This window comes from Sapajus apella, unplaced genomic scaffold (genome assembly GCF_009761245.1).
Source record: "Sapajus apella isolate SASKATOON/1434 unplaced genomic scaffold, GSC_monkey_1.0 scaffold26, whole genome shotgun sequence".
NCBI lineage: Eukaryota > Metazoa > Chordata > Mammalia > Primates > Cebidae > Sapajus > Sapajus apella.
In genome coordinates, this window is record NW_022436966.1 from 10,562,471 (window position 1) to 10,588,433 (window position 25,963).

Below are 25,963 nucleotides of genomic sequence, written 5' to 3' on the forward strand. Positions count from 1 at the left end.
TTTTTTTTTTGAGACGGAGTTTCCCTGTTGTTGCCCAGACTGGAGTGCAATGGCACGATCTCGGCTCACCGCAACCTCTGCCTCCTGGGTTCAAGCAATTCTCCTGCCTCAGCCTCCCGAGTAGCTGGGACTACAGGCATGCACCATCATGCCCAGCTAATTTTTTTTTGTATTTTTTTTAGTAGAGACGAGGTTTCACCTTGTTGACCAGGATGGTCTCGATCTCTTGACCTCGTGATCCACCCGCCTCGGCCTCCCAAAGTGCTAGGATTATAGGCGTGAGCCACCGCGCCCGGCCTTTTTTGACTTTTTAATGACAGCCATTCTGCCTGCTGTGAAATAGTATCTCACTGCAGTTTTGATGTGCATCTCATTGATTATTGATGTTGAGCAATTTTTCTAATATGCTCAATGGCCACATGCATGTATTCTTTCGAGAAGTGTGTTTTCATGTTCTTTGCTCACTTTTTAATGGGGTTGGCTGGTTGTTTCTTGCTTGTTAATTTGTTTAAGTTCCTTATGGATTCTGGATCTTAGACCTTTTGCAGATACATAGTTGGAAAATATTTTCTCCAGTTCTGTACACTGTCTGTTTACTCTGGCAACAGTTTTTTTTTTTTTTTCTTGTTTTTGCTGTGCAGAAGCTCTTTAGTTTAATCAGGTCTCATTTATCAATTTTCATTTTTTTTCACAATTGCTATCGGAGTTTTTGTCATGAAATCTTCATCAGGATCAATATCACATAATTGTATTTCCGAGGCTTTCTTCTAGGGTTTTTATAGTTTTAGGTTTTACATTTAAGTCTTCAGTGCATCTTGAGTTAATTTTTGTATATGGTGAAAGGAAGGGGTCCAGTTTCAATCTTCTGTACATGGCTATCCAGCTAACCTAGCACAATTAGTTGAATAGTGAATCCTTTCCTCATTGCTTGTTTTTGTCAACTTTCTCAGAGATCAGATGGTTGTAATTGTGTGGATTTGTTTCTGAGTTCTGTAAACTATTCTGCTGGTCTGTGTGTCTGTCTTTTTACCAGCACCATGCTATTTTGATTGCTGTACCCTTCTAGTATAAAGTCAGATAGTGTGATGCCTCAAGCTTTGTTCTTTTTGCTCAGGATTGCATTAGCTATTCAGGCTATTTGTTGTTGTTGTTACATATGAATTTTGGAATAGTTTTTTTTCTAATTTTGTGAAACATGTCATTGGTAATTTTGATAGAAATAGCACTGAATCTGTAAATTGCTCCAGCCAATAAGACCATTTAATATTGATTTTTCCTATCTATGAGCATATAATGTTTTTCCACTTGTTTGTGTCATCTCTGATTTCTTTCAACAGTGTTTGTAACTCTCATTGTAGAGATCTTTCTCCTTTCTGGCTAGCTGTATTCCGGGTGTGTGTGTGTGTGTGTGTGTGTGTGTGTGTGTGTGTGTGTGTGTGTGTTATTGTGAATAGGATTGTGTTCTTAATTTGGCTTTCAGCGTGGATGTTGTTATACAGTCTTGCAGGTGTATAGAATGTTACTCATTTTTGTACATTGATTTTGTATCCTAAAACCTTGCTGAAGTTGTTTATTGGATCTAGGAGCTTTGGGGCAGAATCTGTGGGGGTTTCTCATTATAAAATCATATCATTTAGAAAAAATGAGTTTGAATTCTCTTCTAATTTGGATTGTTTCTATTTCTTTCTCTTGTGTGAATGCTCTAGGTAGGACTTCCAGTACTATGTTGAATAGGAGTGATGAGATTGAGCATCTTTGTCTTGTTCTGGTCCTCAAGGGGAATGTTTCCAACTTTTGCCCATTCAGTATGATATTAACTGTAGGACTGTCAAAAATGGCTCTTATTAATTTGAGGTATGTTCTTTTAATACCTAGTTTCTTAAGGGTTTTTGACATAAAGACATGTTGAATTTTATTGATAGCCTTTTCTGCACCTATTCGGAAAAACATGAAGTTTTCTTTTTGAGACAGTCTCACTCTGTCGTGCAGGCTGGAGTACACTGGCATGATCTTGGGTCATTGCAACCTCCGCCTCCTGTGTTCAAGCAATTCTCCTGCCTTCAAGCAATTCTCCTGCCTCAGCCTCCCAAGTAGCTGGAGCTACAGATGCTCACCAGCATGCCCAGCTAATTTTTATATTTTTAGTACAGACAGGGTTTCACCATTTTGGCCAAGCTGGTCTTGAACTCCTGAGCTCACGTGGTCCACCTGCCTCAGCCTCCCAAAGTGCTATGATTACAGGTGTGAGCCACTGCACCTGGCCATAAACGTGTAGTTTTTGTCTTTAGTTCTGTTTATGTGAGGAATCACATTTATTGATTTACATATTTTGAACCAACCTTATATCCCAGGAATGAAACCTGCTTGATCATGGTGGATTAGCATTTTGATGTGCTGCTGGGTTCAGTTTTAAGTTTTTTATTAAGGATTTTTACAGCACATTCATCAGGGATATTGGCCTGAAGTTTTCCTTTTTTGTTGTGTCTTTGCCAGGTTTTGGTATCAGAAGGATGCTGGTCTCACAGAATGAGTTAGAGAGGAGTCCCTCATTTTAATTTTTTGGAAAGTTTCAGTAGGATTGGTTATCAGTTCTTCTTTATATGTCTGGTAGAATTCAACTGTGAATCTGTTTAGTCCAGGGTCTTTTCTGTTTGGTAGGCTTCTTATCACTAATTCAATTTCAGACCTTGTTATTGGTCTGTTCAGGGTTTCAATTTCTTTCTGGTTAAGTCTTAGGAGGTTGTGTGTCCAGAAATTTAGTCATATCTTGTAGGTTTTCCAGTTTCTGTGCATAGAGGGATTTGTAATAGTCTCTGAAAGTTTTTCCTATTTCTGTGGGGTTGGTGGTAATGTCTCCTTTGTCATTTCTGATTATATTTATTTGAATCTTCTTTGTTCTTTATTAGCCTAACTAGTAGACTCTCAATCTTATTTATTCTTTCAAAAAACCAACTTTTGGGTTCACTGATCTTTTGTACTATTTTTCAAGCCTCAATATCATAGAATTCAGCTCTGATTTTGGTTATTTGTCATCTTCTGCTGGCTTTGGGTTGGTTTGTTCTTGATTCCCTAGTTCCTCTAGGTATGGTATTAGGTTGTTAATTTGAGATCACTCTAACTTTTTAATGTGAGCACTTGATCTTATACGTTTTCCTCTTAATACTGCTTTAGCTGTGTCCCAGAGATTCTGGCATCATATATTTTTGTTTTCACTTGTTTCAAAGAATTTCTTGACTTCTGCCTATTTGTTTACCCAAAAGTCATTCAGGAGCAGGCTAATTTCCAATGTGGTTTTGAGAGATGGTCTTAGTATTGATTTCTGTTTTCTATTGTGCTGTGGTCTGAAGTATGATTAGTATGATTTCAGTTATATTGAATTTGTTGACAATTGTGTTATGACTGAGCATGTGGTTGATTTTGGAGTATGTGCCATCTGCAGATGAAAATAATGTATATTCTGTTGTTGCTTTTAGTGTTCTGTAGATGTCTGTTAGGTCCACTAGTCAAGTGTTGAGTTTAGGTTCTAAGTGTCTTTATTGGTTTTCTGCCTTGATGATCTAATACTGTCAGTGGGGTGTTGAAGGTTCCAATTATTATTGTGTAGCTATCTAAGTCTCTTTGTTGGTCACTAAGAACTTGTTTTATGAATCTAGGTGCTCCAGTGTTGCGTGCATATTATTTAGGATAGCTAAGTCTTCTTATTGAATTGAACCCCTTACCCATTATATAATGCCTTTGTCTTTTTTGATCTTTGTTGGCTTAAGGTCTGTTTTATCTGACATTAGAATAGCAATCCCTGATCTTTTTTGTTTTCCGTTCGCTTGGTAGATTTTTCTCTATCCCTTTACTTTGAGCCTATGAGTGTCAATGCATGTGAGATGGGTCTCTTGAAGACAGCATACAGTTGAGTATTCTTTATCCAATCTGCCATTCTGTCCTTTTTAAGTGGGACACACAATGGCAGGCTGGATGATTCACATTCAAGGTTAATATTGTCAGATGTAGATTTGATTCTATCATTGTGTTGTTAGCTAACTTTTATATAGACTTGATTGTGTAGATGCTTTATAGTGTCCACGGTTGACATGGTTTGACTCTGTGTCCTCACCCAAATCTTATGTCAAATTGTAACTCCCAATGTAGGAAGAGGGGCCTGGTGGGATATGCTTGAATCATGGGGCGGATTTCCCCCTTGCTGTTGTTATGATATTGAGTTCTCATGAGATCTGGTTGTTTGATTGTGTGTAGCACTTCCCCCTTTTCTCTCTTTTCCTTCTGCTCCTACGTTGTAAGTCGTGCTGGTTTCCCCTTTGCCTTCTGCCATTATTTTAAGTTTCCTGAGGCCTCCCCAGCCATGCCTCCTCTACAGCCTGCAGAACTGTGGGTCAATTTAACCTCTTTTTAAAATAAATTACCCAGTCTTGGGTTGTTCTTTACAGCAGTGTGAGAACAGACTAATACAATGCTCTATGTATTTAACTGTGCTTTTGTGGTGGCCAATAATGATCTCTGGTTTCTATGTTTAGCACTCCCTTAAGGACAGGTCTGGTAGTAACAAATTCCCTTAGCATTTGCTTTTCTGAAAAGAAATTTATTACTTCTTATCTTATGAAGTTTAGTTTGGCTGGATATGAAAATTCTTGGTTGGAATTTATTTTCTTTAAGAATGGTGAATATAGCTTTCCAATCTCTACCAGCTTGTAGAAATTTCTGTTGAAAGGTCTGTGGTTAACCTGGTGGAGTTCCTGTTATAGGTGACCAGCCCTTTCTCTCAGCTGCCTTTAATATTTGTTCTTTCACATTGATCTGAAAGATCTGATGACTATATGACTTGGGAATGGTCATCTTACATAGAATCTCACAGGGATTCTCTGAATTTCCTGTATTTGAATGTTGACCTCTCTAGCAAGGATGGGGAAATTTTCATAGACAATATCCTTGAATATGTTTTCCAAGTTGCATGCTCTTTGTCCATCTCTTTCAGGGATGCCAGTGAGTAGTAGATTTGGTTTCTTTACATAATCTCATGATTTCTCAGGGGTTTTATTCACCCATTCTTTTTTCTTTATTTTTGACTGACTGAGTTGTTTAGAAGAACTGGTCTCTGAGCTCTGAGATTCTTTCCTCAACTTGGTCTATTCTGTTAATACTTCCGATTGTATTTTGAAATTCTTGTAGAGAGTTTTTCAGCTCTATCAGATAATTCTGATTCTTTCCTAAAATGATTGTTTCATTTTTCAGCTCTTATATTATTTTACTGGATTTCTTGGATTACGTTTCAACTTTCTCCCGAAGCTTAAAGATTTCTGCGGCTATTCTGATTCTGAATTCTTTGTCTGTCATTTAGCCATTTCAATCTGGTTAAGCATCATTGCTGGGGAGCCAGTGTGATTGTTTTGAGGTAAGAAGACACTAGGTTTTTGAGTTGCCAGAGTTCTTACACTGGCTCTTTCTGATCTGTGTGGGCTGATGTTCCTTTAATCTTTAAAGTTGCTGTCCCTTGGATGCTGTTATTTACTTTTACATTCTTTGATGCCATTGAAGGTTTGACTATGGCATAAGTTATGTTCGTATGACTGGCTTTGTTTTTGGATGATTTCTGGGGGCCAAGGCTCACTCAGCACTCATGGGCTGCATGCTGTAACTCTGAGGGCCTGGTACCAGATCTACAGCTTTGTTATCTGGGACCTCAAGGTTGAGCACTTGCTGTGCTTGAGGAGCTGAGATGTTCCCACACTGCTGGTAAGATCACTCTGATGTGGGGTGCTGGCAAAAGCATTTCATTGGGATGGTGACAATGGGGACTGTGTACATGCACTTACCTGCACTGGTGGCAGCAATGAGGTGGGGTGTGCATGCACCAGCAGGGACAGGGCAGCAGTGCCTATAAAGTGGCAGGGACAGAGTGTGCGTATGTTTACACCAGCAAGGGGGGGATGGCAGGGTGCACACATGCACTGTAAGAGGCAGGGTAGGGTCAGGATGGTGGTTGCAAGGTCCGCGAACAAGCACATTGGTGACAACACGGTGGTGAGGTCCGTGTGCACATGCATGCCATCAAAGTGGTATGGGAGGCTGTGAGTGAGTATGCATTAGCAGGGGCCTGTCTGCTGAAACTCTCCAATAGTTAGAGAATCCTTTCTTCAAAGCGTGAATCTTACAATTATAATACCTTTCTTCCTCTCATTTCAAAATACCATTTTAAAAACAATATTAGTTGAAGCCATCCAATACATACTGTACTGTAAACTTATGGGCTCACAAACATAAATGCAGTGTTGCAGTATAATAGGATGTCTTGGATATTACTTTTAAATCATCAAAAATAGGCAAAAATGATTTTTCTTAATTTAAATGAAATTGCAAGGAGAGAAAAGAGCAAATATTAACACATGTTTTACTATGAATAAAATCCTACCTTAGGGGAAGTAGAGAGATCTTTTCCTGCAGAAACTGTGTTTTCATTTACTCCTGTTTTTGGTGAGAGGACTGGTGGAGCCGGGGCCTTTCTTTTCACTCTCCTTTCAGTTTCCAGTTCTTGAACAGGATTTACCAAATTATTTGGAGCAAGAGTTGATTTAGGTTCATAAAAAGGATTTGATCTAAGTCAAAGAAGAATTATTGTTAGCTATCTCTCAAAAAATATTTCATTTACAAGTAAAATAATAAAACATGCACTGAAAACTGTAATTTCTTTTTTCAAATAAAACTCAAACCAGTGATAACCCAGAATTTGAAAATAATGACTATTAAATCTTTTGGTCCATTTCTATCCAAATTAAAAAAAAAAAATTTGTTTTATTAAAAATATTTAATACAAGCTCACATTTGGCTCTAATTATTACATATAGAACCTTAGAAAAATGTTAAATATTAAAAATAGTAAATCCTGTATATTTTCCATATTCAAGGAAAAGGAAATAAGATGGAAAAATGTTGATTTGATTTCTTTTTTATGCTCCAGTCCTGTTACATTTTCTTGCATTTCATCTTTTCTTCTATGTTAAATTCTCCTCTCATTATGGAACATCTTTTAGTGGTTCATTCAGCAAGGTTCTGTTTATAGTGAATTATCCCAGGCTTTGAAAATGTCTTTATTTCAGCCTTACATTTAAGTGACAGTTTAGCTGGGTAGACAATTCTAGTTGTGAGTTATTCTACCTCAAGGTTTTGAAGATATTAGTCCACTGTCAGCCTAATGCTGTTCCTTTTTAAGTCATCTTTTATCTATAGTTGTTAAGATCTTCTCTTTATTTCTGGTTTGAGCAAATTTGACACCTATGACATGTCTAGGTGTGGATTTCTTTTGAATTATTGTTTCAGATTCCTTGTATTTTCTGAGTCTGAAGAGTCAAGTGCTTTATCAGTTCTGAAAAAGTATCTGCCTTTGTCTCTTTGATAGACTCTTCGGAATTTTCTCTATTCTCTTAAAAAAATCTTATTAGATATATGTTGAACAACTACTTGTCAGGTTTCCTAACCTCTCCTTTATATTTTTATAAATCTTTATTCTTCTTGTGCTACATTCTAGATAACTCTCTCACATCTCTGATCCAGTTCATTTTTTTTCTCTATGTCTAATATTCAATTCTCCAGGAAATTTTAAAGATATATGTATTTCTTAATATATCTGTGTGTATGGTATCTCAGTTACAGAAATTTGAGATATTAATCATTTAAACATACTTATTTTATAGTTTCTATCTGACAAATCAGGTATTTGAAGTTGTTGAATGTATAATCCTACCATTTCTTTTGTCTCCTGGCTCTTTCTCTTAGTAAATTGTTTCCTTGTGTGTTTTATAATTCTATATTATGAGTTCAGGGCTTCATCTGAGGAATTCCTGTGTAGTTTAAGCGAAGAGTGCCTCTGTTCAGAGTGTTTAACACTTGTACTTGCCAAGTTCTTTAAGACTAAGAAAATCAGTATCTCCACACACTTGTAATTCACCTCTGAGACAACAGTGTGCTGGCACCACTATTGGTTAGGCACTATATAAGAATAAGGACAATAAGCCTCTACTTATAACGGTTTTGAATGGTCTTTTTCCAACTAGTTCACAGATCCCTAACTTCAATTCAATTCCCTACTTTTCAAGAATGAACAAGAAATGTTTTCAGTTAGGTGAAATGTCCAGAATAGTCAAATTCACAGAAACAGAAAGTAGATTAGTGATAGCCAGAGAATGAAAGGGAACTGGGGCTAAATGCTAATAGGTATGAGGTTTCTTTTTGTGGTGATGAAAACATTCTGGTATTAGATAATGGTGATGGTAGTGCCAGGCGTGGTGGCTCAGGCCTGTAATCCAGCACTTTGGGTGGCCAAGGTGGGTGGATCACCTGAGGTCAGGAGTTCAAGACCAGCCTGACCAACAAGGAGAAACCCCATCTCTACTGAAAATACAAAATCAGCCAGGCATGGTGACACATGCCTGTGATCGCAGCTACTCGGGAAGCTGAGGCAGAAGAATTGCTTGAACCTGGGAGATGGAGGTTGCGGGGAGCCGAGATCACGCCATTACACTCCAGCCTGGGCAACAAAAGTGAAACTCTGTCTCAAAAAAAAAAAAAAAAAAAAAAGATAGCGGTGATGGTAGCATAACATAGTAAACATACTAAAACTCATTGACATGTACATTTTAAAATGTGTAATTTTGTGTTATGTGAAGAATATATCAATTTTTTAAGTGTTACAGAGATATTGTGCAAACAACGCTTTCTCTACAATGGCAAGTTACATACTTCTGATTAACATATTTTAAATATAAATAAAGAAAAAGTATTTACAGAATTATGACTATTTTCACATTCTGTTGATCATCTATGATTTGAAAAATCTATTTCAGGACTTTATGCATCACTCTGAAAAAACAACAATTATTTTTATCTTTGTATTGTATATTTGAGTAATAAATTAGTTATATCATTAACCTATTATAAATTGAAAATTTATTGGTTATATTAAGGAAGAGAAAATAGGACAGAATAATTTTAAATGACATTATTTATTGTTTAGAAAACAATTCACTGAGAAAAATGAATTATAGAGAGAAAAACCAAAGCTGGTTAAGAATTAATTTAAACATACTGGAAAACTAATATAAAAATGAAGTTAAGGTATAGTCTCTTCCTCTCACCTTGATATCTATTTTTCTTTGGAAAAACAAATTCTAAGTTATTAAAATGGGCACATAGCTTTCCTGAATAAAATTCAGTGAAGCGTTTCCTTGGGAAACTGACACAAAACCAAACCAGAAATGACTGCATCCTGAGCCTCAAAAGTCACTTCATAAAAGTTCTGAAATAATAATATTGCTTTATTGGTTTTCATTTTTACTACATAAACTAGAATAGTTGAATTATCCCCCAAATATAAGTAACTGAGAAACCCATGCAGTTGCTAAGCGTAAAGGACACACACTAAAAGGCAAGGAAGGGCAAATACTTTTTCTTTGTGCTTATGGTTATGCTGGGGCACTAAAGGTAGTGCCACACATCAAAGGATTCAGTACTATTTATTTGTGATAGTTTAATGTCAGAGGATACAGGAAGAGTTTGGTAATGGAAGATGAGTCATACAGGCTTTTTCCTTGATGAAAGGTCATAGGTTTATTATTGAAGTAAGAACAAATTTTGCAAGATTTCTGCTACTGACATTGAACCCATAAACTTTTGTAGAGAAAAGATGATAAATAACAAGTAATTAATACAAACAGAGTTCTTCCTGGACTTGCACATTAGCTTATGTGCAATCTTTAGAACTTGTGTGTGTATTTCTACAAAATAAAGCTAGAGTATTTATAGGCTCCCTCTGGTAACCCCAGATGATTGAGCAAGTTAGAACACTCTTTATTCATGAGAAACTTGTAAAGACTGTGACTTTCATGTGTTAAAAGAATGGCCAAAAGGAAACACCCAGTGATTCTGATTTTAGTTTTTCTTAAGGCATTTAAAAAGTTTAGGCAAACATTAGATGTCTCTTTAATTTGTTAATAAGAGAGCAGGTGTGAGTGTGTTGTGTAATACTCGTGTATCTTGGAATGCCTGAATGCCTATACTTAAAGTTTGCATTTACATTCAAATATTCTAGGTGTGTGGCTATTACTCAGCACCTACACCACCCATGAGAAATTTTATTTCAATCATATGTTACCTATTTAAAAAAAAAAAATACTCACACACACACACACACACAAAATAACTTTACCAAGAGTTGGGCCAACTTTTCAATCCCCCATATAGTTATTAATTAGTATTAACATTTTAACCTGGGTTTGGGTTTGGAATTAGATGATTATTATAACGTAATTCTGAGACTTTTGCAAATTAGAAATTTTTTAGGTTTTATCAAAACCTAGCCATACCCAGGAAGTATGTAGCACACGTTATAAAATGCGGGAAAAAAAAGAATCACAATTCCAGAGCAATAGAAAACAAGTCAAGTTTCTCACTCTTTCAAATAAGTCTCAAAATAATTTTTTTTTTTTTTTTTGAGATGGAGTCTAGCTCTGTTGCCCAGGCTGGAGTGCAGTGGTGCAATCTGGGCTCACCACAACATCCATGTCCCAGATTCAAGTGATTCTCCCACGTCAGCCTCCCAAGTAACTGTGATAACAGGTGCCTGCCACTACGCCCAGATAATTTTTGTATTTTTATTAGAGATGGGGTTTCACCATGTTGGCCAGGCTGGTCTCATCCTGATCTCAGTTGATCCACCTGCCTTGGCCTCCCAAAGTGTTAGGATGACAGGTGTGAGCCACCATGCCCGACTAGTCTCAAAATATTTGAAATTAGTCATAACAGTCCCCTTAAATCATCTCTTTTTAAAATCAAACAGTTCCTGTGCTCTCAAGTTCATTTGATGTGGTTTCTAGACACTTTAACGACTCTGTTTCTTTACTTTGTTACCATTCTGAATCACCAATACCCCTTATAAAATACAACTAGTAGTTAAATAGTGCTCAAAATAGGAGCTGACCAATGCACCATAGAGAGATAACATTTATCCCTTTGCACAAAGCAATTACTCTAAACTTTCATGAATCACAGGAACCTTATTATTCCCCTTTTAACCTACATATCCAGTATTTTGAAATATTTTCCTTTCAAGCTGCATTTTTAAAGAAGTAACCATTTTTCCCAAGATCTAAATAATGTTAACACACAAAAGTTTATGTATTTCCAAACAAAGCAAAGACTCATATAGCCTCACCACAAGTGATCATATAATTATATTACTTATTATTAAATATTTTATAGATCTCTCCTGTCAAACACCAATTATTTACATCAAATAGACCTAAAGGCCCAAGAATTTCAGGCTGGAAATCACTCATGTGATACAACATTTCTGTTATTAAAGATTGCTTTTCTTTTTAAAACAGCTTTAATTAGGAATAGCTGATAAACAATAAATGGCTTATATTTAAAAGTAAAATTTAATGAGTTTTTTTAAAGCATGCATAAAAATGTGAAACCATCAGCACAAATCAAGATAACAAACACTTCCAGCCCCTCTAAAAGTTTCCTGGGTGCCCCTTCTCCCCCTTTTTTTGAGACAGTCTTGCTGGAGTGCAGTGGCGCAATCTGAGCTCACTGTAACCTCTAGTGCTTCCCAGGTTCAAGCGAATCTCCTGACTCATCCTCCAGAGTAGCTGGGATTACAGGCATGTGCCACCACATCTGGTTAATTTTTTTTTTTTTTTTTTTTTTGTATTTTTAGTAGAGATGGGGTTTCACCATTTTGGTCAGGCTGGTCTCAAACTCCTGACCTCATGATCCATCTGCCTTGGTCTCCCAAAGGGATGGGATTACAGGCGTGAGCCACCATGCCTGGCCTGGGTGCCCCATTTTAATCTCTTCCTCTCTCCAGCTCTGACTGTAGACAACTACTGATCTGCTTTTTCTCACTATAGATTGTCTACATGTTCTAGGGTTTTAAATAAATGGCATCAAGTATGTAGTATTTTCTGGTCTGTCTTCCTTCACTCAGCATAACAATCTTGCGATTTATCCACATAGTTACATATACCAATAGTTTGTTCCTCTTTATCACTCAGTAGTACTGCATTCTATGGATATTCCATAATTTGTTTATCCATTGCCTGTTGATGGACATTTGAATTGTTCCCATTTTTTTAATTATAATCAATAAAGTTGTTAAAATACTTATGTAGAAGTCTTTGTGGACATATGCTTTCATTTCTCTTGGGTGAAAATCTAGAAATGGAATAACTGAGTTGAATTATACATGTTTGTTTAAGTTTTTCAGAGACTGCTGAACTTTTTTCTAATCTAAGAGTTTTGTGGAGTTCCAGTGGCTCCACATCCTTGACAATACTTGGTATAGTCAGTCCTGTAAATTTTAGTCATTTGAGTGCATGTATAGTGATATCTTATTCTGGTATTAATTTGCATTTTCTTGATGACTAATGGAGCTGAGCACCCTTCCATATGCCATTCCTATACAATATTTTCATTTGTGAAATGTCTGTTGAAATATTTCCCCCTTTCAATAAATTTTTAAATTTATTATTATCTTGTAGAGATGAGGTCTCACAGTATTGCCCACACTGGAGTGCAGTGGAATGATCATAGTTCACTGCAGCCTTGAACTCCTGGGCTCAAGTGATCATCCCATATCAGCCTCCTGTGTAGCTGGGACCAGAGGTGTGCACCATCACACCCAGCTAATTAAAAACATATATATATTTTGACAGACTCGTTTTTTGCTGTTTAGGTTGGTCTCAAACTCCTGGGCTGAAGCAACCCTCCCATCACAGCCTCCTGAGTAGCTGAGATTACAGGCACCTGGCCTCTCCTTTCTTACCACTGAGTTAAAATAGTTCTTTCCATATTCTGGATAGAAGTCTTTTGCCAGATGCGTGTACTGCAAATAATTTCTGCCAAACTGTGGCTTGCCTTTTTACTTTTGCAAGGGTTTTTTTTTTTTTTCCCATTTATTTATTTTATTGCATTTTAGGTTTGGGGGTACACGTGAAGAACATGCAAAATTGTTGCATAGGTACACATGTGGCAGTGTGATTTGCTGCCTTCCTCCCCATCAACTACATCTGGCATTTCTCCCCTTTTTGCAAGGGTTTTATAAAGAGAAAAAGGTTTTAATTTTGATGAAGTACAAATTAATCATTTTTTGTTTTATCCTTTGTGCTTTTCTGCATTCTACTTAAGAAATCTGTAAGAAGTCGCTACGATATTCTCCTATGCCTTCTTCTAGAATCTTCAGATTTCATTCTTACTTTTAGTTGTATGATCTATTTTTAGATACATTTTGTATACAGTGGGAGGTAAAAATTGTAGCTCTTTTTTGTTGAGGAGAGGCATATGGACAATTAATTGTTCTAATATCATTTGTTGAATAGATTATCATTTCCTAACTGACTTTCTTTGCTAGCTTTGTCAAAAATAAATTGGCAATATATGTATGAATTTATTTTCAGACTCCTTTCCATTCACTTATAGCCTATTGGTAAACTAATAGCACATTGTTTTGGCTAATGAGTTTAAAATCAGATATTATAATTTTGCTTTTTTTAAAAATTGTTTTGAAAAATTGTCCCTTCCATTTCTACATATATTTTATAAACAGCTTATAAATTATTTTTTTAAAGCATGCTAAAATTTTGAATAGGATAGCAATGAATTTATAAATTGACTTTGAAGAGAACTTATATCTTTGAATCCATGATCACAGTATTTTTTCCCATTGATTTCACTGTTTAATTTCTCTCAGCAACATTGTGTTGTTTTCAGTGTATAGATATGGCACCTCTTTGTTCAAATTTATCCCTGAGTTTTTTCTTTTGGATGCTTTTATTGATGGTATTATTTCAATATTCATTTTTGACTGTCCATTGTTATTACAGAGGAAAACAATTTATATATTAATATTGTAGCCTGTAACCTCGCTAAATTTACTTTTTAGTTTTAGTACCCATTTTAAAGATTCCTTATGATTTTCTATATAAACAATTGTCATCTCTGAAAAAAGTGTCTTCAAATAACATTATGTATAAGAAGCTTAAAACAGTATCCTTTCATTTTGCTACTCTTCGCCTTTACACTACTGTCATACGTTTTGCTTCTATATGTTATAAAACCCAGAATACATTATATTGAAACCTTAAACAATTATCTATTATATAGATTTTTAAAAAATAAGACAAGTGTTTTATATATACTAATATATTTGTCATTTCATGTGATTTTTTCCTTTGTATAGATCCAAATTTTCAAGTAGTATCATTTTGCTTTTTTGGAGGGCTGGGAATAGAAAATTATGTTGACAGGTTTTTGTTGTTATACTTTTCTTTCAGTCCTTTAAGAATATCACCCCATTATCTTCTGTCTTGAGTTGTTTTTGTTGACAAGCCTTGTTATGATTTTCTTCATGTTTCTTGTGCTTGAGTTTCATTCAGTTTCTTTGTCCTGTAGGTGTACATTTTTAAGTTTTTCGTTTAACTTCTAAAACTTCTGGTCATTATTTCTTCAAATACTTTTTCTGTCCCCTGACCCTCTCTTCTCTTCTTCTGGAACTCCAATTACACATGTTAGGCCACTGAAGTTGTTCCACAGCTCATTGATTCTCTGTTATTTTCTTCCTTCTCTGTTTCAATCTGGATGGATTCTATCACTACGTCTTTAGGGTCACTAGTAGTATTTTGTTCCTTTTGCAGTATTTAACATGGGGTTAACCTCATCCAGTCTATTTTTCATCTGACTTCGTATGAGATGAAAAATCTCATCTCTATAAATTCAATTTGGATTTTTTAATATCTATGCTCATGTTTTCTTCTACCTTCTTGAATATCTGGAGTATATTTATAAAAGTTATTTTACCATGTTATCTTTTAATTCCATCATCTGTCCCATCTCTGCATCTATACTAATGATTATGGTTTCTCCTCATTATGGATCAGGTCAGATTTTCTTGTTTCTTTACATGCCTGATAAATGTTTGATGGGCTGTCATACAGTATGAATTTTATGTTTTGTGTGCTGGATTTTTTGGTGTTGCATGAAATTGTTTTGAGCTTCATGTGTGATGTAGCTAAGTTACTTAAGTTTGATTCTTTTGAGCCTTGCCTTTAAGCTTTGTTAGGTAGGCCCAAAGCTTTTAGTCTACGGCTAATTTGGCCCCACAACTGATGGATTAACTCCTTGAGGGCTTTACTCAATGTGTTAGGAAGTCTTTCCTCTCTGGCTGATGGGAATACAAATTATTCTTGGTCCAGAGCAAACTCCAGGGATCGTTCTGTTTGTTTCTTTGTCCTTGGTGACTTCTTCGCATGCATGCTGATCCATACTCAGCTAAAGACTCTGGAGGGGCTTTTTACAGATCTCTGAAGTTCTATGAGTAGTGTCCATCATTCAGGTATAAATTCCTTACTTCTTCTCTCCTACAAATTCTAGTCACCTCAGTACTCCCAAGTCCAAACTCTGTCTCCTTAATTCAGGGTGATTACTGGCATCTGTCTGAGGTTTTTTTCTCTCTGAACTGCAGTTAGAAACTCTCTCCCACAAATAAAGTTACATGATTTTAGGGCTCATCTTTGTTTCTGTTCTCTCAGGTATCATTACCCTGTGTTATTGGCGTCCAATGTCTGAATCCTATTGTTTCATATAATTTTATTCCATTTTTACTTGTTTAAGAGGCTAAATCCACTCTGTGTTATCCCAACACAGCTAGAAGTGGAGGTTTTGCTGCTGCTTTTTTTTTTTTTTTTTTGAGACAGAGTCTCACTCTGTTTCCCAGGCTGGAGTATAGTGGCATAATCCTGGCTCACTGCAACCTCTGCCTCCTGGGTTCAAGCAATTCTCCTGTCTCAGCCTCCTGAGTAGCTAGGATTACCGGTGCATGCCAATGTCAGGCTAATTTTTGTATTTTTAGTAGAGACGGGGTTTCACCATATTGATCAGGCTGGTCTCAAACTCCTGACCTCGTGATCCACCCACCTTGCCCTCCCAAAGTGCTAGGATTACAGGCATGAATCATAGTGCCCAGCCTGCTGATTTTAAAGCACACTTAGGGCAATGGTCTGTAGCCCTATTGGCTGTGTACTGTATAACTCCAGATTACAATGTGAACACATCCTCTTTTTACCGCTACTCTAGATTTGGGCAAATGGCAGCCCTAATTACAGTCTATTCATATTAAGCTTGGGATAATCCCTAATTTATAAATGTTATGATTTCATTGGTACCTAAACAAGTCTTATCAAATCAATATCACAAATGATTATTTTGTTCAACTCCACAACAGACTTATAACATAACTGAAGTTTAATGTCCATAGAGTTTGAGGGAAAAAAAAACCACCTAAATACCATGTATAATACAGTTTCTGTGAGAAGAAACTATTGGAATCCCAACCACAGAGTCTAGGAACATATTTTCCTCACCTATTAGTTTAGGGTCTACATACATCTACCTGGAAGGGGTTGGGAGAATAAGAATTAAGACTATATACATTCAGATAGTGGATGAGTTAGATACTGACTTATAATGTGTACATTAATAATTTTTACCCCTCTAAAGGTATGTTACAAAAGGATCTCTTTAGTTAACATAGAGACTAACTTGCAATGACAGCAAAATGAAATGTACTTACTCATCCAACTCTTCTTCTTCAGTTTTAGAACTATCAGCATAGAGGTACTTGCTCATGTCCACAGGTCTTATATTTTTTCTTTTAGTAGACTGGGGAGGAGAATCCTTTATGGTCACAAATGCTTCTGGCTCATCAAACGGGTTTAAATACTGTGGAGTCTGTACCTCTTTAAAGGGATTATAGCTGTTATTATAAAAAGAGTCTTCTGTTTTTCTAGGTGAAGCTGTTTCAGTGATTGGCTCTATAAAATAATAACAGATTAATTAAATCACAATAATACCATATGATATTTTTAAATATTGTTTAGTGTTTTCAAAAATATGCACTAATGAATTAATAAACTACGGGACTGAGAAAGCGCAAAGCAATAATAAAACAATAATATATTTTAGAGGGGCTAAGTATTCTTAATGTTCAGAAGATATGATATCTAAAATCACTGTCTCTTTCTCTGGGAATAGTACTTCCAAAACTGGCATTTTGGGATCATTAATGTTTCTTGAAAGCCTTTGCAGTATCTAATAGTATTAACATTATGGTATGCCAATTTTGAAAAAGTTTTCTTAGATGTGCAAAATTATATTCTTTTATTGTAGTCTACTAGCTTGCCGTTAAAACCAATACATGATAATACATTTCTGTTTTTAAAAGAACATGAAATGGGCCAGTTGTGTTGGTGTGCACCTGCAGCCCCAGTTCCTAGGGAGGCTGTGGTGAAAGAATAGCTGGAACCCAGGAGTTCAAGGCTGCAGTGAGCCATGACTGTACCACTGCACTCCAGCCTATGTGACAGAGTATGACCACAACTCAAAAATAAAATTTAAGGCCAGGCATGGTCGCTCACACCTGTAATCCCAACACTTTGGGAGGTCAAGGCAAGTCATCACTTGAGGTCAAGGAGTTCGAGACCAGCCTGGCCAATATAGTGAAACCCCATCTCTACTAAAAATACAAAAATTAACTGGCATGGTGGCAGATGCCTGTAATCCTAGCTACTTAGGAGGCTGAGGCAGGAGAATCACTTCAACCCAGGAGGCAGGGGTTGCAGTGAACTGAGACTGCACCACTGAGCTCCAGTCTGGGCAACAGATTGAGACTGTGTCTAAGATAAAATAAAATACAATTCTAAAAAATAAAATAAAAAGATCAGGAAATTGATTCATTTTTGAAACTTTTTTGGTATTTACGTAAGCACAGACAACTCAGGAATCTGATAATTCATTCTGTCTGTGTTGTCAATATACTCACACATCACTGAACTTGTTTTCTCAAAGTTTTCAAAGAGCAGGTTTCTGTATGGTACGAGACCTTAAATCTTTAGAGCTTTTAATGAGATTATTTTTCAATGTAACTTAGATTCAATCAATAAGAAGAATAACACAAGTATCTTCAACTTGAAAGCAGTATACTAAAATAACACTGGTAAGCTGATAGATGTATTATATTAAGTTTTTCTAACTTTTATTATTTCAAATTTTAATTTGAAAACAATAGTACTTTTACTTTTATTTATTTATTTTTTTGAGACATAGTTTCACTCTGTTGCACAGGCTGTAGTGCAGTGGCATAGTCTTGAATGACCTCAAATGATCTACCTGCCTCGGCCTCCTGAAGTGCTAAGATTACAGGCATGAGTCACCTTGCAACAACCGTACATTTTTTTTTTTTTTTTTTTTGAGATGGAGTCTCACTCTATTGCCCAGGCTAGAGTGCAGTGGTGTGATTTTGGCTCACTGCAACCTCCGCTTCCCAGGTTCAAGCAATTCTGAGTAGCTGGGATTACAGGTGCACGTTGCCATGGCTGGCTAATATTTGTATATTTAGTAGAGACAGTATTTCACCATTTTGATCAGGCTGGTCTCAAGCTCCTGATCTTGGCCTCCCAAAGAGCTGGGATTACAGGCATGAGCCACTGTGCCCGGCCTCAATGGTATTTTTAAAATAAAACTCTGACTCAAAATACAAAACCACTATAATAGTAGTAGTACTTAGCATGAGGCTTTTTCTTCTTTTATGTTTATTAGTATTTTAAAACCAAAAAAGAATTTGTAATAAAACTGTCCAAGATTTGCTGATGAAAATATTTTCTCAAATTGTAGAAAAATTTCAGCAAGCCAAAAATCACAGTGTGTTAAAAGTAATTCTAATTATGCCATGCAGTACTAACAAAATATTCTACGAGAGGAAGGTAGAAAATTGGTTATTGAAATTCTCAAGAAAAATTGTTTCATAAGTGACATTTTAAACAACTTAATCTGATTATAAAAATTTTATGACTGACACTTATTAATGACTTTTATATTTTAAAGTCAAACTACATATGCTCTAGATGTTAGCCCAGAAAATTTATTTTGTCTTTATGTTGAAAAGAACATAAAATGAAAAACTTCTGAGCTGAAACTCTGTACACCATGGGGAAGCAATTAAAAAGTCTGAAAAAGATGTCATAAAATCATAATAAGTCAATCCTGAAATGAATTTAAACATAGCCTATATTAAAGAAGAGACTCAGTAACACTATCTTTTGTAATACCATGATAATATTCAAACTTAACACCAGTAGAATCTTTATAATTATGTAAATTAAGCATTTTCTTTGCTCCTTAAGGGAAGAGGGGTTGTAAAGTTTTTCCTATCCAATTGTGTGCTAACAAACGTCAGGGCTCAAATGCTTAAGAAACTGACAAAATGGGTCAATAAAAATAAGATTTTTATTTTTTCTTTCAGGAAGGGGACTGTAAAAATTAACCCAAGCAAAGTCATCAGTTACAAAACCAAAAGCAAGAAAGTATACAAATTATAGAGAAATATTTGAAGATGCTAGAATAGGCAACAAAGGCAGATTTCGGAGAAAAGTATTTCTTTTTTTTCCCTGAGCTGAAGTTTCAAACACTGTTGCCCAGGCTGGAGTGCAGTGGCATGATCTTGGCTCACTGCAACCTGTGTCTCCTGGGTTCAAGGGATTCTCCTGCCTGAGCCTCCCGAATAGCTGGGATTATAGGTGCGCACCCCACACCAGGCTCACTCTTGTATTTTTAGTAGAGACAGGGTTTCATCGTGTTGGCCAGGCTGATCTTGAACTTCTGGTCTCAAGTGATCCACCCACCTCAGCCTCTCACAGTTCTAGGATTACAGTGTAAACCACTGTGCTCAGCCTATATTTAATACCTTTCTAAAAAAGCCACTCAAGCACATAAATACAAGAGAACTAAAGCTGTAAAAGCAAAAAAAGAACCATCTGAACAATTGCAACACATTTTTCTTCCCCAAATACTTCTGTTTTGAGGCTGCAAGCTTTTAATCAATAAAGATAAATTATTTCTATAAAAATATTTTTATAATAAAATATACTTACCCCAAAGACTCTAATAGGGATATATTTAAAAAGAACACTGGTTGACACGTATTTGTTTAGATTTACAGGTATAATTAAAGATTCTGAATCAGGCTGGCTTACCTCTTCTACATAGAAATATGATCTTATGTGTTGTCTGCTACTCTCTTTTATACCTCCAATAACAGACTTAAATTTAGAAAACTTGATTTTAAAATAGGAAGTTCAAATATTAAATGTCTCAAAACATTTTGTAAGTATTTTTGAACTCAATATACTTAATTGGATGTAGTATAAAATCAAGAAGTTGTGTGGTCAATAGAAGATAACTGATTAAGAATCTTAGCTCCAAATCCACCTCCATTTACCTAAAGTAAAATCATTTAACTTCTTTGGGTTTCAGCTTCCTAATCTATGAAAAGAGGTAGTTACTGCCTCTAAGATTTATTGTAACCTTTTTAAGATTTAAAATACAAGCCGGGCGCAGTGGCTCAAGCCTGTAATCCCAGCACTTTGGGAGGCTGAGGCGGGTGGATCACAAGGTCAAGAGATCGAGACCATCCTGGTCAACATAGTGAAACCCCGTCTCTACTAAAACTACAAAAAATTAGCTGGGCATGGTGGCGCGTATCTGTAGTCCCAGGTACTCAGGAGGCTGAGGCAGGAGAATTGCCTGAACCCAGGAGGCGGAGGTTGCGGTGAGCCGAGATCGCGCCATTGCACTCCAGCCTGGGTAACAAGAGCAAAAAACCGTCTCAAAAAAAAAAAAAAAAAAAAAAAAAAAAAAAAAGATTTAAAATACGTTCATAGTATACAGCCCTCAAACAAAATAAAAATGCATGAATACAAACGTACTATTAACAATTTGCAGTCTGGTAAGAAGGGAGAAAGTAAAGGAAGAGGAGAAGGAGAAAGAATTATAAAATGATATTGCTATCACACAGTGAATCTTAAAGCTAAAAACCTCACTTTCACCATGACAGGCAGTAGCAAAATTATTTAAAACTCATGACGATTTCATAGACGCAGTCAAAAAAGATATAAACAGTGGTTAATCATTCTTTCATTTATGTTAAGCAAACAGAGTTTAATTAAACATAAGTCTCACTTCTGCAACAGCCCTTAGCAAGACTTTATGAGTTCAAAACTACTCGATAAGAAAAATGACTGAAGAAAAAAAAAATTGCTGGTTGTATACCTCACAAGTAAGCCATACATATAATAGCAGTGATCCTTAACCTTCTCTCAGCTCCATGTTTTCACATGCATAACTCATTCTTACTACTAATTCTCAGCTAGAGAATCTCAGCCAGAGAGACATAGAGTTAGGGGCAGAAGGGCTCATCAGACTAAGCATCAGGGAAAATGAACCATAGAGAGAAGCTGCCTCTACCACCCCAAAATCAGTACATCCCATATTCTGATCTTACTTGGTAGGCCAAATGAGAGAGACTTGTAAAGCCCCATGTAAATGTTTATGTAAGGCATTCTTATTTCTTTAAAAGTTAATTCCATAGAAGTAACTCAGAATTGCTGATCAACTCCAAGTGGTATTGAAAATAATAGTATCATTATAAACAATAAATTTTTTTGTTAGTCTCTTAAGAAAATATTTTCCTGCCCTTATAATTCAACTTGACTATACAAAGACTTTAAAAGTACAGAAAAACTTGCTACCTTCTGAGTCAGGATCTCCAAATGGATTTAATTCTGCAACATCAGGGTCATCAAATGGATTTGAATTCACAGTAGCCACATCCTTTTCTGCTTCATCCAAGAAGTTAAGTTTGTTGATAAGCTCTGAAAATAAACATATGGGTTAGTTCCATGTTACAGTTAAGCATAAGTATTGATCATTAATGAAACATTTCATATGGTAAAAATTCACACGAATAATACCTGCAAATAATAGTATATAGCATTTTACCAATGGCAGAATGCCATTCAAGTATTTTGTAGCATACCAACATTTTCAAATAAAACAAAACAAACATTTGTATATTAATTGAAAATTACATCAGATAATGAACTATACTAAAGAAACTTTCATCTCAATTTAATTTGATCCAATAAAAAAAGTGTTGACATAGATTTTTAGAAAAAACATTCTTCACTCCCAAACATGAATAACTGAAATGGGCTTATGATAAGCAAATATTCTAAAAACAATATCTTTATAATATATAAACACACTGAAGAAATAGCATGTTATATGACCAAGTATTATCCTAGAAAAGGTTTTAAAATCACTATCAAGCATCCTGACACAAGACTTTGCTAAAGATAAGTTCTGTTATCTTGTTGCCTGTTGGTGCACTACAAATTACCAAAGAAAACATTCAAGGAAAGCACAAAGACAAAACTGACAGCTAAATACAGACAAAAGTCAAGAGGGAGCAGGTCACAGTAAATACAGGCAATCAGAAGCAGAAAGAAAGGAGGAAAGCTCTTAGACCTTCAGAGGAACTGGCTGATTTAGCTGAAGGCATATTTGCTTGCTTTATGCAGTCATCTTGATCTTCATCTAAGCTGCTCAGAGCATTCAACTGGTTTACAATTTCTGTAAACAGAAGCCAGTCAAGACAAATATAAGGTAAGGTCATTTAATTAAAGAGAAGTAGGAGCATGCTGTTACTCAAAAAGACAAAGAGGAGATGTCTGGTTAATCAACAGAATACATTCAGTGGATGTTATTTTGATGAACTATAACAGACATGTTTAACAGAATGTTATGCTGTACTCATAAAATAGAAAGTGTTTTATTGTTAAATGTATACTAGTAACATAACTATGTTAATAAACACAAAACAGAGATAATAACCCAAGAAGTTGACACTGGCTTTCACATTTTTCATTTGTAAAATAGAATTTTACTTTAAACATATACATTAAAAAAAGAAAAAAAATACTCTTGATACTGTAGAAAACATTTGTCATTTGTTTTATGATATTCTACACTAAAAGTTTTAAGAATATAAATGCACGAATCATGTATATAGTAAGTATGTATTCACATTCCATTTAAAAAATCAGCACTAAAACAAGAAAAGCAAACAATGGCTACTATTTTCTACTCCCGTTTTTTAACAGGATCTGTTCTTTTAAGGTAACTCTAGAGTTTATGTTTTAGAAAAATCTTATAATAAAGACAATAAAAGACAAAAAAAAGGACAGAAAAAAAATTAAGATACAATTTTTTACATGAGTCATCTATATTTTAAACAACCCTGAATATGTAAAATTATCACTCACTGGGTGAAAATAAGACAACTCAAATAACCTTTTAGGGTACTACAGGTAGTCCCTGATGTTTCCAAAGTTACAACCTAGGAATAACTTAGATATAATGATACAGTAAATAGATTCAGATTATCCAGTAGGAAAGAAAGAAAATTATTAGAAGTAGAACACAGTTGTAAATCTGACATTAGAAGTATGTTCTTTAACATTGTAAATCTAAGGACACAGGCTAAATTTTATTTGAACTAAATCATCTAATATGCATTTATAATACAGCTGCCTGCAAGTATTCATCTATTGAACAAATATTTATTTATCAGTCTATGTCAAGACCTATTCTTGGGACACTAAAACAGACATGGTATTGTCCACATGGAATTTACATTCTATAGAGACACAAATTAACATGGAAACAGACTTAACAAATACCTACAGGCATACCACATTTTATTGCACTTCCCAGATGTTCCATTTTTTTTAATTAAGTAAAGCGCTTTTTTTTTTTTTTTTTTTTTTTTTTTTTTTGCTTAAAGCATCAAAAAATTTATTATCCAACTGTTGTGGGGATCAGATTTGCTGGGCTAAAATTAGGATGTTTGCTAGGCTGCATTCTTTTTTGGCGCCTATAGGGCAGAAATTGCTTCCATCCCTTTTCCAGCTTCTAGAAGTCACCCTTGTCTAGAAGCCACTCCTTAACTTATGACCCCCTTCCTCCATCTTCAAAGCCAGCAACAGTGGGCCAAGTTGTTCTCACATCACATGTGTTGACTTTCTCTTCTGCCTCTCACTACCATTTTATGCACCCTGGCAATTATACTGAGCCACATGGATAACCTAGCAGACTCTCCACTAAGACACGGTCAGCTTATTAACAACCTCAATTCCATCTGCACCTTACGAATTGAAGGTTTGTGGCAACTCTAAGATTACCAAGTCTATCAGCACCATTCTCCCAACAGCTCATTTTATGTCTGTGTCACATTTTAGTAATTCTCACTGTTACAGGATCCTTGGGATGTAGCTTCTCTGGCTGGAAACGTCTGTAGCTGGTAGTGCCTTTAACCAAATTTTTTGCTCAGGCCTGCTGGACTCATTCCACTCACTTGGCCTGACATGCTGTGTTCGGCTCATGCTACCGACCTAGGTCCCATACCTACCAAAGACAAGCAAATCAGGCATGGAGTGCTGAGGGGAGTGTGAGTGGGTGTGGGGTCCAGCCACTTGCAGTCAGACACACCAGCTGCTGCAGGAGCATAGGAAGCTCCATGTAGTAGCATCGACACCCGCTTTCGGCAAGGCTGCAGGTAGAAGAGGTGCACTGCAAGCAGTTTTCACGTCTGGCACAGGGGAATGTGGTGGCGCCTGGAAGCTTGGATATGCCAGGAACCAAAGGGCCCCAAAGAGGGAGTCATAGCCCTGGCATGGAGAGCTCCCAGATATGGGCTACCCCTGATGGGTAGCAGCTCTTCTCTCTCTTCGCCTGCAATATGTCGAAGAGAAAGAGGAATATGTGAGCAAGGGGCATGTTTCAGCCCTGTTTGTGTTATAGCTCTTTTAGCTTTGCCATTCAATGGCGCTAAAAGAGCTGAGTTCTTGTCCTGCAACCAGGAAGAATGAGGTACACAGACAAGTGGAGGGTGAGCAACATAAAGAGGAGCTTTGTTCTTTGCACCACAAGCAGGGTGTCCTGATGATGTTCAGCTCCTAGCAGAGAGGAGAACCTGAAACGGGAAGCTCCTCTCTTCAGGCAGGTCATCCTGTCGATTCTGCAGCTCTCAGCAGAGTGGAGGTCCTGTAGTGGGTTGCTCCTCTCTGCAGGCAAGTCATCCCATCAACTTCCCAGCTCTCAGAAGAGAAGAGGCCCTGGAATGGGTTGCTACTCTCTGCAGCTGATTGTCCTGATATCTGCTCAGCTCTGATAGAGCCCGGGGCTTTCATGGGCCTCAGAGAAGGGAAATTGCATGCTGACTGGGCAGCCCAGAAAAGGCACCACAATCTCCCACTCTGGTCTGTGGGACTGGCAGCCTGGCCCGCAGCCTGGCCCCTAGCCTTCAGGCCCTCCCTAACCTGAAGATGGGGCCTCACTGTGGACTCCCCTCCTTCCGCCTAGGAACCTACCTCCTGCTGCCATTCATGGTGCCCAGGCGGTAGGTGCCAATAGGTGCCTGCAGGCCCACATAGAGCTGCCCTTAGCCCTTCATCAACTTCCCTACTATGTTTGTTGGTCCCCAAAATCCAGAAGGGGTCTGGGGCTGAGGTGGCAGGGGGCTGGCATGTCAGTACTGGCCTGAGCAGATGCACACCTGGCCGGTCTGTGACAGCACCCGAGCTCAGCTCCAACTTTGTTCCAAGATTGGAGCAGGTGCCAACAGCAGGGAGAAGCCAGGCAGCAGGGGCAGGCACTTCCGAGCCTGAGAGGGCAGGGGAAGTCTCCCCAGGCCCCCAAGATTGCAGGGATGTCTGGGTCTGCAGCTGAGATTTGGGTGGCTGCAGCTATGCTCAGGGTTGAGATTCCTACCTGCTCTCTGCAGCAGGAGACCCAGATCCACAGCCACAACTTGGGCAGCTAGAGCTGCACCCAGGAGGGCAGGGCTCCTGCCTGCTCCAGGGCCCAAGAACACAGGAGTACCTGGGTCCACATCTATGGCTTAGACAGATGTAGTAGCACCCAGAAAGCCCCTTCCCCAACTCAGAAAGGACGGAGCTCCTGCTTGGAGTGTGTGGCCTCAGCCATGCCTCCCTGCTGCAGCAGGCATGAC

At 37.0% G+C, this 25,963-nt stretch overlaps 1 protein-coding gene across 15 annotated transcripts in view; it reads right to left on the reverse strand.

Moving 5' to 3' along the window:
* The window catches only part of EHBP1 (EH domain binding protein 1), a 336,986-nt gene that overhangs the window by 146,573 nt on the left and 164,450 nt on the right, over positions 1 to 25,963 (reverse strand). For 10 of the 15 annotated variants that reach the window (XM_032291989.1, XM_032291990.1, XM_032291993.1 and 7 more), the window contains exons 8-11: positions 22,420 to 22,524; positions 21,642 to 21,764; positions 16,631 to 16,871; positions 6,419 to 6,602 (exon numbers count right to left, since the gene is read on the reverse strand). In XM_032291989.1, the coding sequence (XP_032147880.1) occupies positions 6,419 to 6,602; positions 16,631 to 16,871; positions 21,642 to 21,764; positions 22,420 to 22,524 (653 nt within the window). The remainder of the gene's footprint in view (positions 1 to 6,418; positions 6,603 to 16,630; positions 16,872 to 21,641; positions 21,765 to 22,419; positions 22,525 to 25,963) is intronic. The other 5 variants (XM_032292002.1, XM_032292000.1, XM_032291996.1 and 2 more) reach the window with 1 other exon arrangement.